This window comes from Eublepharis macularius, chromosome 4 (assembly GCF_028583425.1).
Source record: "Eublepharis macularius isolate TG4126 chromosome 4, MPM_Emac_v1.0, whole genome shotgun sequence".
NCBI lineage: Eukaryota > Metazoa > Chordata > Lepidosauria > Squamata > Eublepharidae > Eublepharis > Eublepharis macularius.
Genome location: NC_072793.1, coordinates 182,237,860 through 182,252,290, shown reverse-complemented (window position 1 = coordinate 182,252,290; position 14,431 = coordinate 182,237,860). Strand labels below are relative to the sequence as shown.

The window sequence follows — 14,431 nt, the reverse complement described above, 5'->3', positions numbered from 1 at the left end:
TTCTTATTAATTTGAAATTGTAAAATTTCACTCATTTCTCTTATTATTACCCCCCAGTACTACCTGGCTGCCTCACACGACCACCACATATGATAGAGGGAGCCCTCATGCTTCCTACATTTCCAGCATTTATTAGAAGTGTTCAAATTCCCTAGCGCAATCTTCTTTGGTGTCATGTACCAACGATAGATCATTTTGTAGATGTTCTCTTTAATATTTGTACATGTCGTTGTCTTCATTGTAGTCTTCCACAAGTATTCCCATGCCTCCATTGTTATTTCTTTGTTAAAATTTATAGCCCATTTCACCATTTGTGTTTTAACTGTCTCATCCTCAGTATACCATTTCAACAGTATTTGGTATACCTTGGATATTCTTTTCTTGTCCTCTTTAAGAAGGGTCTGCTCTAGTTCCGAATTCTCTATTCGTATACCTCCTTTTACAGAGTCCGAGTTATACAAATCTCTGATCTGTCTATACTGGAACCAATCGTAATTAGGTGCTAGTTCCTCTTGCGTCTTTATTCTAAGTTTAGATGCTTCTACTTTAGTTATTTCTTTGTATGTTAAACATTGTCGTTCATTATCAACAGCTCTCGGGTCTATCACCTCATATGGAACCACCCACCAAGGAGTTCCTTCTTGTAGATAAATTCTGTACTTCTTCCAGGTTGTGTATAGACTTCTCCGTACAAAATGGTGCAGGAACATCGAGTTGACCTTTACTTTGTCGTGCCATAGGTATGCGTGCCATCCAAATATTTTTTGTATCCCTCTAGGGCTAATAGTTTCTTGTTCTTTAATGTCATCCACTCTTTCAGCCAAACTAGGCAGATTGCATCATGGTAAAGTCTCAGGTTGGGCAGTTGCATTCCGCCTCTTTCCTTTGCATCTTGTAAAACTTTCATTTTCACTCGAGGCTTCTTGCCTGCCCATACAAAGTCTGATATTTTCCTCTGCCAGCGAGTCTGCTTCTGATGGGCCAGCCCCGTTGGGCTTTCTTGCCCCCTGCAATGATGGGTCAGAAGGCTGTGAGCCTGTAGGGCGCCATGCTTTAAAAGGGGGCCAGATATGTTCATGGAGCAGAGGTCTGTCACACGCCTTGGTGGATAAATGGAACTTCCTGGGCCTGAAGCAGTATACCCCTGAAGACAGGGGACTAGACTTTCCAATTTCCTGGAAGGGGGGGGGCTGGGGCTAGGCCAGAGCCATTGTATATCTGGTCCTTAAAAGGGGGGCAGTAACATCATAGGGAGGAGCCAATGACATCACAGTGAGGGGCTTCCATTGCTACCATCTATGGAGATGGGGCTATGGGGGATTTAGGGAGGGTCTCCCCACAAATTTAGGGGTACCTGGGCACCCATGGGGACCTCCCTAACAACGCCCCTGGGCTGGGCCAACCTAGGAAAAGGTGGAAGTTGGCCAGTGGTTAGAGTGGTATCTCAGCAATCTCCTGCTGTGGCCTGTTTTTGAAATTCACTTTTAGGATAATTAAGAGTGCGATCCTTATGATCCTTGGAGCTTTTCCTGCTCCGCAAGTATGAGCCGGGCCACCTCTCCTGGACCCTTTCAGATCAGAGATACAGTTCGTCTTCCGACGTTATGCTGACTGCATTGCCGAACTCCCGAGCTCACGCGATCCGCCGGCCTCAGCCTCCCGTGGTTAGACTGGGATTACAGGCGCGCACCACCGCGCCTTTTAGGACAGTCACCTTTAAGATCTACAAATATGCATACCATGTATATAGGGCAAACTAATGGTCACAAATCTGACACTAAGAAAGGCAACACAGAAAAGCCTGTCGGGGAACATTTTTTTAAGTTTTCCTGAACATTCATTTACAGGAGTCTTGATTCTGCCTTCTTCGTAAGGGTGACTTAGTACTGAAATTTACTAAATTGTGGCATCGCAGATGCCTTCTTTTGGTAAATGTGTGGTTGAAATCTGAACCAGGACAGTGCAGTTGCTGTGCACTCGATTTCTGAGCAATGTACAGAGTTCAGAGTAGTAGCAATCTCCTTCTCATTTCAAATTCATATCCTATAAGTGAGTACAAGCACATTTTGAGGCAATTCAGAACAGTGCTAGTCAAGATAACCCCAAAGAAAACTCGGTTATACTACCTAGCATTGTATATACCTTGCTTTCTTAGCACACTCCTTAATCACTCCATCTTAAAAACAGACATTCAGAACACATTCTTAACAAAATCACATAAGTAAGTGCACGTTCCTTGCCAATGTTCTCTCTGGGCAGCTCACAGGTGTGGTAGGATTTTTTTGTAGGGAGAGGGGAACTGCTGCCAGGGGACCCCAAGTGCCAGCCTCCAGAGCCCCCCTTGGGGTCAGGTCCTCCCCTCCCTTTCCTGGGCCAGCTAGTTAGCTGTGGTGCTTTGTTCGGTTCCTTCCGTGGTTTTCCTAGCCAGTCAACCGGTTTTAGGGGAAGCCTCCTTCTCCTTCCCTTAAGGGTACTTAACACTTACACCATATAATGCTAAAAGAAATAGAGTTTATTGAAGCAATTAAGAACACAAAGCAGGTTTCTACAAACGGGACACACTCAGAACTACAGCTTACAACTTAACTTCTATGCTCCTAAACTAGAATACAATAAAACACCCATATTCTAAGTCAGAATATCACTTAACACTTACACTAAAGGATACAGGCAAACTTATACTCTAAAAACTTAATCCTAAAGATAGTCAAATAAAACTACAATGCCAAGACCACGGCCATAGAGCCCGGAAAATCCACAACAACCATCGTTCTCCGGCCGTGAAAGCCTTCGACAATATCATGTTGATGCTCCTGATAGCAGTCGTGTCGCAGTGTTTTGCACCAACTGGAGTTTCCTAGTTCAAATGAATGGGAGACCTATGTAGAATGCATTACAATAGCCAAGTCTTGATGTTACCATAGCATGGATCCAGGTGGCCAGGTCGGCCACCTTGAGGTAAGAAGCCATCTAGCAGGCTATAGTGAGGTGTAAAAGTCATTTTTTGCAGCTGCCTTAAACTGGTTGTTCTAGTAGTAGCACTGGTAAGAAGTAAGGACTCCACTCAGTCTGAAGCTTTTTCAACACTCCAGGCATTAATATGGCTTCTCTCCTGTGTGTATTCTTTGATGGGAATTAAGGCCTCCACTGTGACTGAAGGTTTTTCCACAGTCCCGGCATTTATAAGGTTTTTCCCCTGTGTGCATTCTTTGATGGCTATTAAGATGTCCCCTGTTTTTGAAACTTTTCCCACACTCCAGGCATTTATAAGGTTTTCCCCTGTGTGCATTCTTTGATGAGAATTAAGGACATGACTGCGACTGAAGGTTTTTCCACAGTCCTGGCATTTGTAAGGTTATTCCCCTGTGTGTATTTGTTGATGGGAATTAAGATCTCCACTGCGACTGAAGCTCTTCCCACACTCCAAGCATTTATAAGGTTTTTCCCCTGTGTGTATTCTTTGATGGGAATTAAGGCCTCCACTGTGACTGAAGGTTTTTCCACACTCCAGGCATTTATAAGGTTTTTCCCCTGTGTGCATTCTTTGATGGGAACTAAGACTATCACTGCGGCTGAAGCTTTTCCCACACTCCAGGCATTTATAAGGTTTTTCACCTGTGTGCAGTCTTTGATGAGAATTAAGGACATGATTGTGTCTGAAGGTTTTTCCACAGTCCTGGCATTTGTAAGGTTTTTCCCCTGTGTGCATTCTTCGATGAGAATGAAGGCCTCCACTATGACTGAAGGTTTTTCCACAGTCCTGGCATTTATAAGGTTTTTCCCCTGTGTGCATTCTTCGATGGGAATGAAGGTGTCCACTTGTACTGAAGGTTTTCCCACAGTCCTGGCATTTATAAGGTTTTTCCCCCGTGTGTATTCTTTGATGGGAATAAAGATTTCCACTGCAACTAAAGCTTTTCCCGCAAACCTGGCATTTATAAGGTTTTTCCCCCGTGTGTATTCTTTGATGGGAATTAAGCTCTCCACGGCGACTGAAGCTTTTTCCGCAGTCCTGGCATTTATAAGGTTTTTCCCCTGTGTGCGTTCTTTGATGAGTATGAAGATTTCCACTCGTACTGAAGGTTTTTCCACAGTCCTGGCATTTATAAGGTTTTCCCCCCGTGTGTATTCTTTGATGGGAATTAAGGCTCCTACTGTGACTGAAGCTTTTCCCACAATCCAGGCATTTATAAGGTTTTTCTCCTGTATGTATTCTTCGATGGTAATTAAGGCTTCCACTCTGACTGAAGCTTTTTCCGCAGTCCTGGCATTTATAAGGTTTTTCCCCTGTGTGCGTTCTTTGATGGGTATGAAGATTTCCACTCGTAGTGAAGGTTTTTCCACAGTCCTGGCATTTATAAGGTTTTTCCCCTGTGTGCATTCTTCGATGGGAATTAAGGCCACCACTGTGACTAAAGCTTTTCCTGCAGTCATGGCATTTATAAGGTTTTTCCCCTGTGTGCATTCTTTGATGGGATATAAGGTGTCCACTGCTTCTGAAGCTTTTTCCACACTCCAGGCATTTATAAGGTTTTTCCCCTGTGTGAATTCTTTCATGGGAATTAAAGTGTACTCTCTGACCGAAGCTTTTCCCGCAGTCCTGGCATTTATAAGGTTTTTCTCCTGTGTGCATTCTTTGATGGGAATAAAGATTTCTACTCTTACTGAAACTTTTTCCACACTCCAGGCATTTATAAGGTTTTCCCCCGGTGTGAATTCTTTGATGGGAATTAAGGTTTCCACTCTTTTTGAAGGTTTTCTCACACTCCAGGCATTTATATTTTTTCTTTGTGTTATGGCTTTTCCAATCCATGCTGATATTTGATTTTTCAGAAAAAGAATTCCCACTTGCACTGCCCTCATTTCTATTGCCTTCTATGTACTTTTTTTCAAGTAGTGGGATTTCATGAGCGTATTCACCTTGTAAAAGACCGGAATCACTCCTTCCTTTAGATGGATGCTTTCTCTCCTCCTTCCTCAGGGTATCAGAATATTTAGCCCCTTTCAGATCTGAATAGGTGTCCCCTTTATCCATCACTGGATGCTCAGATGGTTCATTCAGTGACCTCCACATGCCTCCTGCAGAAAGAAAGAGAAACCTGGTGTGAGGATAGGACACCTTTACAAGCCATCTTTATAAGAATTTCCTCCTTTGCTTTGTGTTGATTTTGTTTGCATAGAGGTTAAGATCACACAGACTATACCCGGTTCTCCCCCTCTCTTTCTCCATTCCTTCTAAGTTCCAAGCTGGCAAAGCTGGCAGAGGAGCCATTCCTATGGTAATAAGTGTAGCCCAAGACAAGAAAGGAGAATGCACAAGAGAGATTCCCCCACACACACTTCTCAAAGTGACTCAGTCACTTTATGTTTTTCTTTCCCTGCCTAGGAGAATTGAGAGAGAGAGTGATTTGGGGTTGTTCTGGGGAGAACAAGGGCACCATTTAAGACAGGGAGAGTCAGTTCAGCTTTAATGTACCAAGCTGAGGGTCTGAAAATTTGGGTTTTTCAGCCCCATTGCCATGTGGATGCCCCGTTGCTGCTGCACTTTATCTGCAGCTGCATCAACAAGGGGGAAGCTACAGAATCCGCTCCTCATGTGGAAGCCACCAATACCAGGGTTTGGTGCCTGGACACACTTTACAGAGTTTTATTTTTGCATATGGTCCTATGACAAACTAGATCGTATCAGCCAATCCATGTGTGTGTAATGTGCCATCAAGTTGCTTCTGACTTAAGGTGACCCTGTACATGAAGACCTCCAAAATGCCCTATCACTATAAGCCTTGACGAGGTCCTGCAGACAGAAGGCCAGGGCTTCCTTTATCAATTCAAGCCATCCTCTTTTCCGGCTGCCTTGACTTTCCCAGCTTTGCTGTGTTTTCCAGCAAGTCTTGTCTTCCCATGCTGAGACCAAAGCCTCCGTTTAGTCATTTTAGCTCCTAGGCAGAATTCAAGACTGACTGGATCTAGAACCCACACCCTAGAACCCACACCCCGATCAGTAGCTTCTGGCAATTAAATGAAGAACAGCACTTCACTGGGACGGTTACTGGCAGATAGACAAGGGAGAGGAAGAGAACTCTGGCCTGGTCATGTAAGCAATGGAGAACCCAGTGGCGTTTCTGTCCCGGCTTCTTTTCACAAGGGGATTTACTAGACCAAAACACTGACTTTAAGAAGGGGGGGCGGCCATTCTTTAGAGGGGTCTTCCATGGTTAGATAGGCTTTGAGAAGGCAGTCAGAAGCAACCATCTATGAGAACAGGGATACACCAGCGCATGATTGGAGGAGAGATGTCAGCCAGAAGAAGAATGGGACAGGATTTACTTTAAGCTGAACAACAAACCTGGTACTAGTGAACCAGATTTGCATCTTTCTTTGAACACCTCACAGGGATCAGTGAAGCATGAGGAGAAAATGTGCTTTTCACATCCTTGATTGTCCTGGGCACAAACATTGTCCTCTGCGGAGTTCAATTGTTTGGTTTTTTGGGGGGTGTCCCCTGTATTCTATGCATTGAAGACAAATATTTCTCATGCAGTTTTTGTACCCATCAGAAGCTTCCATTTCACATTGGAAGAAAGCAAGAATGGAGAAGAAAGTTAAGAGTCAAGTTTACATTGAAAAGGAGAAGCCGGCTTCAGAAGGGACAGTTCACTCTCCAGTCGCATTGAGTTGCCCCCCCCCAGCCCCAAGAGTGGCCACTGTCTGTCTGTCTGTCTGTCTGATATTGCTATTAAAGCTATTGCCTGAAGGTGAAATTAAAAGAGGAAAAACCTTACTCAATATTCTGTCTGTGATATTCAATTATTGCCCCTATATATTTTGCCACAGAAAGGGAATCATTTGTATCCAATGATCACCACGTCACCTGGGCTCTCTTATTAGGTCGTTCCATATTTTTAAGCAGAGGGTTAATTAAGTGAGCCACCAATTCATTACAGATGGGACAGTCTATAACCATGTGTTCGATGGTTTCAACTTTATCATCAATCTTGCATCACCCCTGAAGGGAGAAACACTCCTGCCTCCCACCAGAGCCCCCTGTTCACCCAGAGCTTGTGCGGCATCCGAGTGAGACCTGGTCCAGCCTGGCTGCCCTTGCTGCACCACCAGCCACCGCTTTGTCCCACCCCCTTTCCCTCTGCCAGGGTCTCTGTGGAGCAGCCCTTCCCCTGCTAAGCCACTTCCACACAGTGTGTGGGGAACTAAATCAGCCTCCTGAGGGGCTGCTTCAGACAACTGGCCATTGGCTGTCAATTGGAAGAGTTTAATCCTGACTAGGGTGGAAAACAGGCTGGGAAAATTTCTGCCGCAAGGGGCTAAATGTTGCAAAGCGACACCATCCTGCAGTTCCCTCCGGAGTCACCTACAACACAGCTCTGTGCTCGGGGGTGGAGGCAGGATGTGTCCACGTGAGTTCTGGCCGGACTTGCTGTGGGCCATCATGTTGTTAGGGCTTGTCGCTGCCACCGCTGGGCAGGGCCCTGGCTGGGCCGGCCCTGATGTCAGAGGGGCGCCAGGGATGCTGCAGGACCCTGTTCTGTGGAAGGAGGGGCGGTATACATCACCCAGACTCCCTCTCAATCCACTCGCTGGCCTGCTCAACCTGGTCTGCTTACCCACTGTGTCCTCCTTCATCTCCTCCTCCCAGAACTCTCCTCCAAGCTTCCACTCTTGCACTGCTCTGCTCTCACGCTACACCATCACTCCTCACTCACACCCACCACCTCAGAGCTCTTCCTAGCCACTTTATATAGGGCTTCCTTTCCCCGCCCCACCCTCCTTCTAGGCTTGTTCCCTCTCCTGACTTGGCCCAGCTGTGCCTTCCCTCAGGTGTTTCCCTCCTACCACTAATCCCTTCTTGGCTACCTTGCCTGGCTGGCAGGGTGGGGTTGAATGCAAGCCATCCCCAGCTGAGGTCTCCCTGGCCTTGCTCACGAGGAGCTGCTCCAGTAGGCCTTTGAGCTGCTGAGCTTGCCTGGCCTTGCTTGCGAGGAATTGCCCTGGTCAGCCTCTGGGCTGCCTGCTCATTGCTGCTGGGCGGGGCTACCCATCTCCTCCCCCAGAATGCCTGTGGCAGCCCCACCTGGAGGGGCTTGGCTCCTAGCAACTCCTGAGCCAGGCTACTGTCTTCTCACCGGGGTGTGGCTCTGGGCTGTAGTGGCTGCTTCTCCTCCTTAGCTGGTAAGGGCCCTGTTTGGGCTGCTGCTGGGTCCCTATTCCCCCTGCCTTGGCCCATTTCCTCTAGCCTGCTTAGCCTCCTCTCTTCCCCCTGGAAGGTAGGACTAGCTGGCCTCTCCCTGCCCCCTCCAGCCTTCTGAGGCTTTGGCCTTTCGCCCCTTCCCCCTGGAGTAGGCAGGTTCTGGCTCTGTTTGCCAGTCAGAGCGGTTGACCTGCTGTCTCCCGGCGGCCCTCCGTCGCTGCCTGTCAGCAAGTCCGGGGGCTGGGCTGCTGACCCTGGACACATGTCTCTGAGGAAAAGCCCCTGCATTGCTTGGCAGACCCAGAGATAACAGAAGCAGGAGAGTCTTGACAAAGGGTAGCAAACAAAGGAATTCAAGACCACCTAACGACAACCACTTCAGTTGTAAACATTCATATAATCAATCCAATAATGACAAATTCGCCAGTGCCAAGTGGACAGCACCTGGCACGAGTAATCCGACCGGGGAGGGGGAAGAGGGCTGCTTTCAGGGGTCCAGGGTCTACAAGCACCATTTCACCATCCCCAACCCAGCCAAGCTCTTGCGTGAAGAAGCTCGAAGAGAAAAAGGCCACAGAAATCCCTCGGAAGGAAGCAAAAGGAAAAGATAATCCCACAACAAGTTAAAATGGATACCTGCCAATCCCTCTTCTGCATCAGACATCAGGAGAAACGGCTCTTCTTCTCCTTCCAGCCTGGAAATGAGGTCAGGCTTGGCAACCTCGGGCCCTTTTGTGAGAAAGAAAGACAAAATTGTGACTCTTCTGTGTGTTCATAAACTGGGCAATTCCATGCCGGGATGCCGGCCCCTCCAGAAATACCCAACAGATAAGGAGTAGGGGAAGGGTGGTACGGAGCCATATCTGGCATTGGCAGTTCTGGGCCAGCTGAGAACTCACTCAGGGGCAGAGAAGCCAGCCAAGTTCCCTCCACAGACGAAACTCAGCCAGGGTAAGGCAAGGCCCAGCCAGGGGGGGGGGGAGCCCCGCTTAGACACTCCCACCCTCTCCATATCCAGGCCCCTTGGCACCTCTTCTGATGCCCTCTCTTGTGGTCCAGGCACAGAGATGCCAGATTGGGGGGAGGTTCCTTCTCCACAACCCCTTCCACATCTGGGGGAGGATCACAGAGAGTGGCAGAGATCAGCCACTGAGACCAGAGCAAACAGCCTGACCTCATCCTCCCTCGATCAGGAGTTGCTTACAGTCACTCCTCACAGCCAGAAGGAGGCAGCCCAGGGGAAAGGGACCCTCACCCAGAGAGGCCACGTGCCCAAAATTCTCCAGCATGACTTCCTTGTACAGGGCTCTCTGCGCTGGGCTCAGCAGGCTCCACTCCCCCTTGGAGAAATGCACAGCCACCTCTTCGAAGGACACCGAGCCCTGGAAGGAGAAGAGAGTTTCATTATATCTCAGGAAAGGTGGTCCATGAGAAAGAAAATCCAAAAGGCTGGTGTGATGTAGTGGTTAGAGTGAAGGACTAGGTCCTGGGAGGACTGAGTTCGAATTCCTTCAGTGCCATATAAGCTTGCCCAGGTGCATTGGTCCTATCAAAATCTCTCAGCCCAACCTACTTCACAAGACTGTTGTTGGAAGGGTTAAGTGGAGGAGAACAGTTTGCGAAGCTGTGTTGGGTCCCCAACCATTGAAAAAAAGGGGGTGTTATTTAAAAATAGGAATCTTCTTACTATGTAATTGAGTAAGCATATTCAAGACGACCACTTCATACCCTGGTGCAGCACCAGAGGGTGCTGCCACAGAGGGAAGCCCAGGCAAGGCACCAGGTCCCTCCAGAAAATGTGCCATGGCGTGAAGCCCAGGCTGCGAGCAGGATGGGAGCAGGTGGCAATGCCCACCCCCCCCCACCTTCACCCAGCTGATATTAGGAGCAGAAAAAAAACAAGGAGGGGCAAAGCTGCAGGGCAACCACAGGAGCAGAGAAAAATGATGAGTGTTTACAACTGTGCAGATCAAACATAAATATTGCCTTTGGATTCATGTGTCTGTACCTGCAATTACTAATTGCTGTGGGTTTTTTTCTCTGATATTAGGAGCAGAGCAAGTGGTAATGTCCATTGTCCGCCTTCACCCAGCTGGTATTAGGAGCAAATTTGTGAGTTTGTGAGTAAATGAGCACATCATCTAGGTAAACAGACCTGTTTTATGAGAACTGTACAGACGCCATATTAACTCGTTTTAGTGTCTTAGTGTTTTTCCTTCCCAGGTGCAAGAACTGAGCCCTGTGAGGAGTTATCAACTAACGACCTTGACTGTCTGCTTCCAGCGTTCCGATGAGAACAGCCTGGCCGCGGGAAACTCTGAACTCTGGGGGGGAGGATGGGCTTGGGGGGGGGGAATGTCTGTCATGTAACTTCATTCGTAACAATGCCTTGCTCAGACAGGACCCTTTGGGGCCCTGCTAATGTGGATCTATGCTGAACTGAATCTTCTGAAATAAATCCTTTGTTATCAAGAAACCTCCCGTTCTTGCAAAGGCCTTGGGGGATTTCCAGCCAGCTGGCTCACCACAGTCTGACACTCTTGGGGACTTCTTAAGGCCTGCAGTCTCCCTTGGGGACATCTCAGGGCCCCTCATTCTGCAGGTGGCTATAAGCCTTGTGGGGGAGCAGCCAGAGACGTCCATGAAGAGGAGCAAATCCCTTGCGAAGGGAAATTTAGGACAACACATGGCGTGAACTACCCCTCCCCCCCCTTACCTGAGCTGGCTGCATGGCTGGTCTTTTCCCTTCACCACACTGAGGAGACAGCGGAGAAACAGCCGAGGGGGGCTTTCTTTGGCCACCTGGGAGGGAGAGAAAGAAAGATGGAGGGCAACGCTTTTTGCTGCAGTCAGATTTCTTTGCCCTTCAGCAGAGCTCTCTCAGGATTTGCTGTGAGGTGCAATTCAGGGTCTTGGATACAGAGTCTTTGGCCTGGTATCTCCCCATCTAGCCTTTCTTTCCAGGGGAAGGGCCCACCTTGCTTATCCATTCAGCCCACTTTGCTCATCCATGGCCATGTTTCCACCCAAGCTTCACCCAATCGTTTCCCGAGTGCTGAGGGGTCCCTGGCCCTGGAAGCCACTCTGGTCCCTCCTCTCCTCTGAGGGGAAACGAGACCCTCCAGCCTGCCCCACACAACTAGGGGGAGGTGCTGGGAATGAGGTGCCCGGAAGTGGCGGGATGTGAGACTGCAGGTGGGAGAAGCCAGCTAGGAATTGAAATCTGCCCACGCGGAGAAAACCAGCCCTGCCCGCGAAACGTTTCTGCCCTTTGCCTTTGGCTGTCATTGCGCCTCTCTTGTGACAGGGTTTAGCAGAGGGAAGCCTCCCTAAACGGGTTCTTCCTTGCGCAGTCTGAAGAGAAGCCACCTTGAATGTATGTGTGGAGAAAGTGTGTGGGGGGGGCAGTGTCTGAAATTGCCCTCCACCACCTCAGGCCTCAGCCAGCTCTTCCTCCTGGCTGTGAGGACCAAATCTGAGACTCTGGTTGATCCCTATGCCAGGCAGGGGCTCTTTCTCTTCTCTGTCAACTCTTAAAAACACCCTGCCCCCGTAGTTGATAATCTATGGCAGCCTGGAGGGAGAAGCCCCCTTCGCACATGCCCAGAGGATGAGAAAATCAGTCAAAAGGTTACAGGAGTCTGGCTAGGATGTCAAAGTGGAGGGAGGGAGTGGGAGTGGGGGGCATCTAAGGGGTTTTCCGCAAGGGGGACAAGCTTTGCTGCTGGCGGAAGAGCCCAGACAAGGCAGTGGCCATGGGGCTTCCACAGGGCAGGGTTCCTGTATCTCCCCTGCCCCATCTTCCATTAATGTCCTCTGCCCCCTGACCCTTCCATGCCTGCCTCGCTTGTTTTAAAAGCTGGGGACTGAACTGGCATAACTAGATGGGCTTAGCGATGTGGAACCAATTCCTTGAATTCCCAGCTTTGCATGTTTTGACAAGGAAGTCTCCGGCCCCACCCCCCTCTTGTGAAAATAACAAGGAAAGATTGCAATGAAAGGGGCCAGAGATGCGCTTTTTAAAAATGCAAACTGGGAATTCTCAGAACCAGACAGTTACATTGTTTTAAGAACAGACAACTGATATATATAAAAAAATCCCCTCCGGCTTTTGCGGACAAGGAAAGGAGGGGGGGATACATGCAGCTGGGTGGGAGGGGGGAGATCCAAACTTCCCCGTCCTCAAGATAGAAACCGAGTTTGGCAAGGCAGGGAGGGGGGCAGATCTTCCATCACCCACTGGCTGGTGCCTCCCCCAATCCCCCCCCCCCGGGCTGAATTCTGCTCCGGGGCCTCCGGGCTTTGCAGCGAGGAGGAAACTGCCGGATGGTGGGGAGGCGGAGGCGGGGGAGTTGGAGCCCAAAGGACCCGCTGTGCAGCCCGCCTCTCCTTGGGGAAAAGGGGGGGCTGTTCCCCTTCTCCTCTCCCCACGCCCCCAACGCGGTTTTAACTCACCAGTCGCGCCTGGGGCGGAGCAGAGGCTGCCCTGGGAATGCCAAAGGGGCCACCTGCCTCTGGAGGGAGGGGGCAAAGCCGGAAGTGACCTCACCAGCGCCCCCCTCCCGTCTGCACGTCTAGGAGTCGGGACTCTTTCGCTTTAACTCGTGGTCGACCGGCTCTCCCCCCGCCCAGCCCTGCCCGGCTGCTGCGCCCCCCCCCCCCGCTTCTCTTTTGGGCAAAGGCGCGGCGGGAGTCGCGTGCCCGTTCCCGGTGAGGGGGCTCCGCTCTGCCCTTGGGGGGGAGTGATGGGGGAGCCCGGAAAGAAAGGAGGCGGCCATGGGGTGCCTTCGGGGACCCCTCCCGGGCGGAGCGCGTCCGCTTCTGCCGGGCCAGCCCCTTGGGGCTCTCTTGCCCCTGCAATGGTGGGTCGGCAGGCTGTGAGCCAGTAGTAAGATCTTTAAAAGGGGGCCTGGCGCGCTCACTGAGCAGAGGTCGATCCCTCACCTTGGGGGAGAAATGGAGCCTCCTTGGCCTGAAGCACTGTACCCCCGACGAGGGAGCAGCCGCGGAGGCTCTGCTCTTGCCTCCCTGTCCTGCTTGCGGCCTCTGCTTGGGCACTGCAGAAAGAGGGCAATGGGCAAAACGGACCTTTGCTCTGATCCCAAGGAGCTCTGCTGAGGTTCTCGCCCAAGGAAGGCTTCGGCCGGTGGGCCTCTGCTGGGGCTGCCAGCCTCCAGGTGGGGGCTGGAGATCTCCCGGAATTACAACTGATCTCCAGGTGACAGAGATCAGTTCCCCTGGCGAAAATGGCTGCTGTGGAGGGGCCCCTTCCCTCCCAAAACCCCACCCTCTCCAGGCCCCACCCCCCAAATCTCCAGGAATTTCCCAACCTGGACCTGGCAACTCAGCTGAATCGAGTCTCTTCTTCATTTATTGATCTGGACATTTTCTATTCTGCCTCTCCGGTGAGACTGCCTGAGGTGGATTACAAATGGCAGAAAAGTTATTGAAACCCACCATTCATCTTGGATCTGACAGAACCTGCCTCGGTGGCCCTCGTGGATGACGTGCGCCCGGAGATGGACAGGGGGAGTGCAGCTCGGTGGGTTCTCCCGGACCTCTCTGGGGCTTCCAATGCCATTAAGCATGGCATCTCTCTGGACTGCCGATCCAGCCCGGGATTGGGAGGCACCATTCTATGGGGGTTCCGGTCCAAACAAAACCCCTGGATGGGGACATCTGGATGGGGGCTTGGTTGTCCCCAATATGCAGGTGACACTCAGCCCTTTTTCACGCTTCTGCTTGGTCCTGCTGTGGCAGACCTCCTGGTTACATCCCGGGGGTGTAGAGAGAGGAGGGAATTGTGAATTTCCTGCATTGTGCAGGGGGTTGGACTAGATGACCCCAGAGGTGCCCTCCAACCCTGTGATTCTATCAAGGTTAGGTTACGGTAATGTGCTTTATGCGGAAGTGTCTGGAATCTTCCATTGGTGCAGAATGTGGCCAGGATGTGGACCGGAGTGGGTCGCACAGAACATATCACTCCGATCCTGGCCCCTCTTCTTTGCCTCCCCGTTTGTTTCCAGGCTGGTGTTGACCTTCAAAGCCCTCTTAGGTTTGGGACCAAGATACCTGAAGGACCACTACTCCCTTACGGACCCTCCCAACCACTCGAATCACCTTCTGAGGCCCTGCTTCCAGTGCCCCCACCTTCCGAGATCTGCCAGGTGGCCACCCCGGAGAGGTCCTCCTCCATAGTGACTGTGTGACTCAGTAGTGACGGGG

At 50.4% G+C, this 14,431-nt stretch overlaps 1 protein-coding gene across 1 annotated transcript; it reads right to left on the bottom strand.

Moving 5' to 3' along the window:
- Nucleotides 1–3,260: 3,260 nt before the first annotated feature.
- On the bottom strand, nt 3,261–12,727 carry LOC129329134 (zinc finger protein 883-like). The gene is made up of 5 exons (XM_054978573.1): nt 12,662–12,727; nt 10,923–11,008; nt 9,462–9,588; nt 8,843–8,935; nt 3,261–5,079 (listed from the first exon to the last, which is right to left on the bottom strand). Exons 2-5 carry the CDS (start codon nt 10,935–10,937, stop codon nt 3,356–3,358), a joined length of 1,959 nt encoding a protein of 652 aa, XP_054834548.1. The 5' UTR covers nt 10,938–11,008; nt 12,662–12,727; the 3' UTR covers nt 3,261–3,355.
- Nucleotides 12,728–14,431: the final 1,704 nt, after the last annotated feature.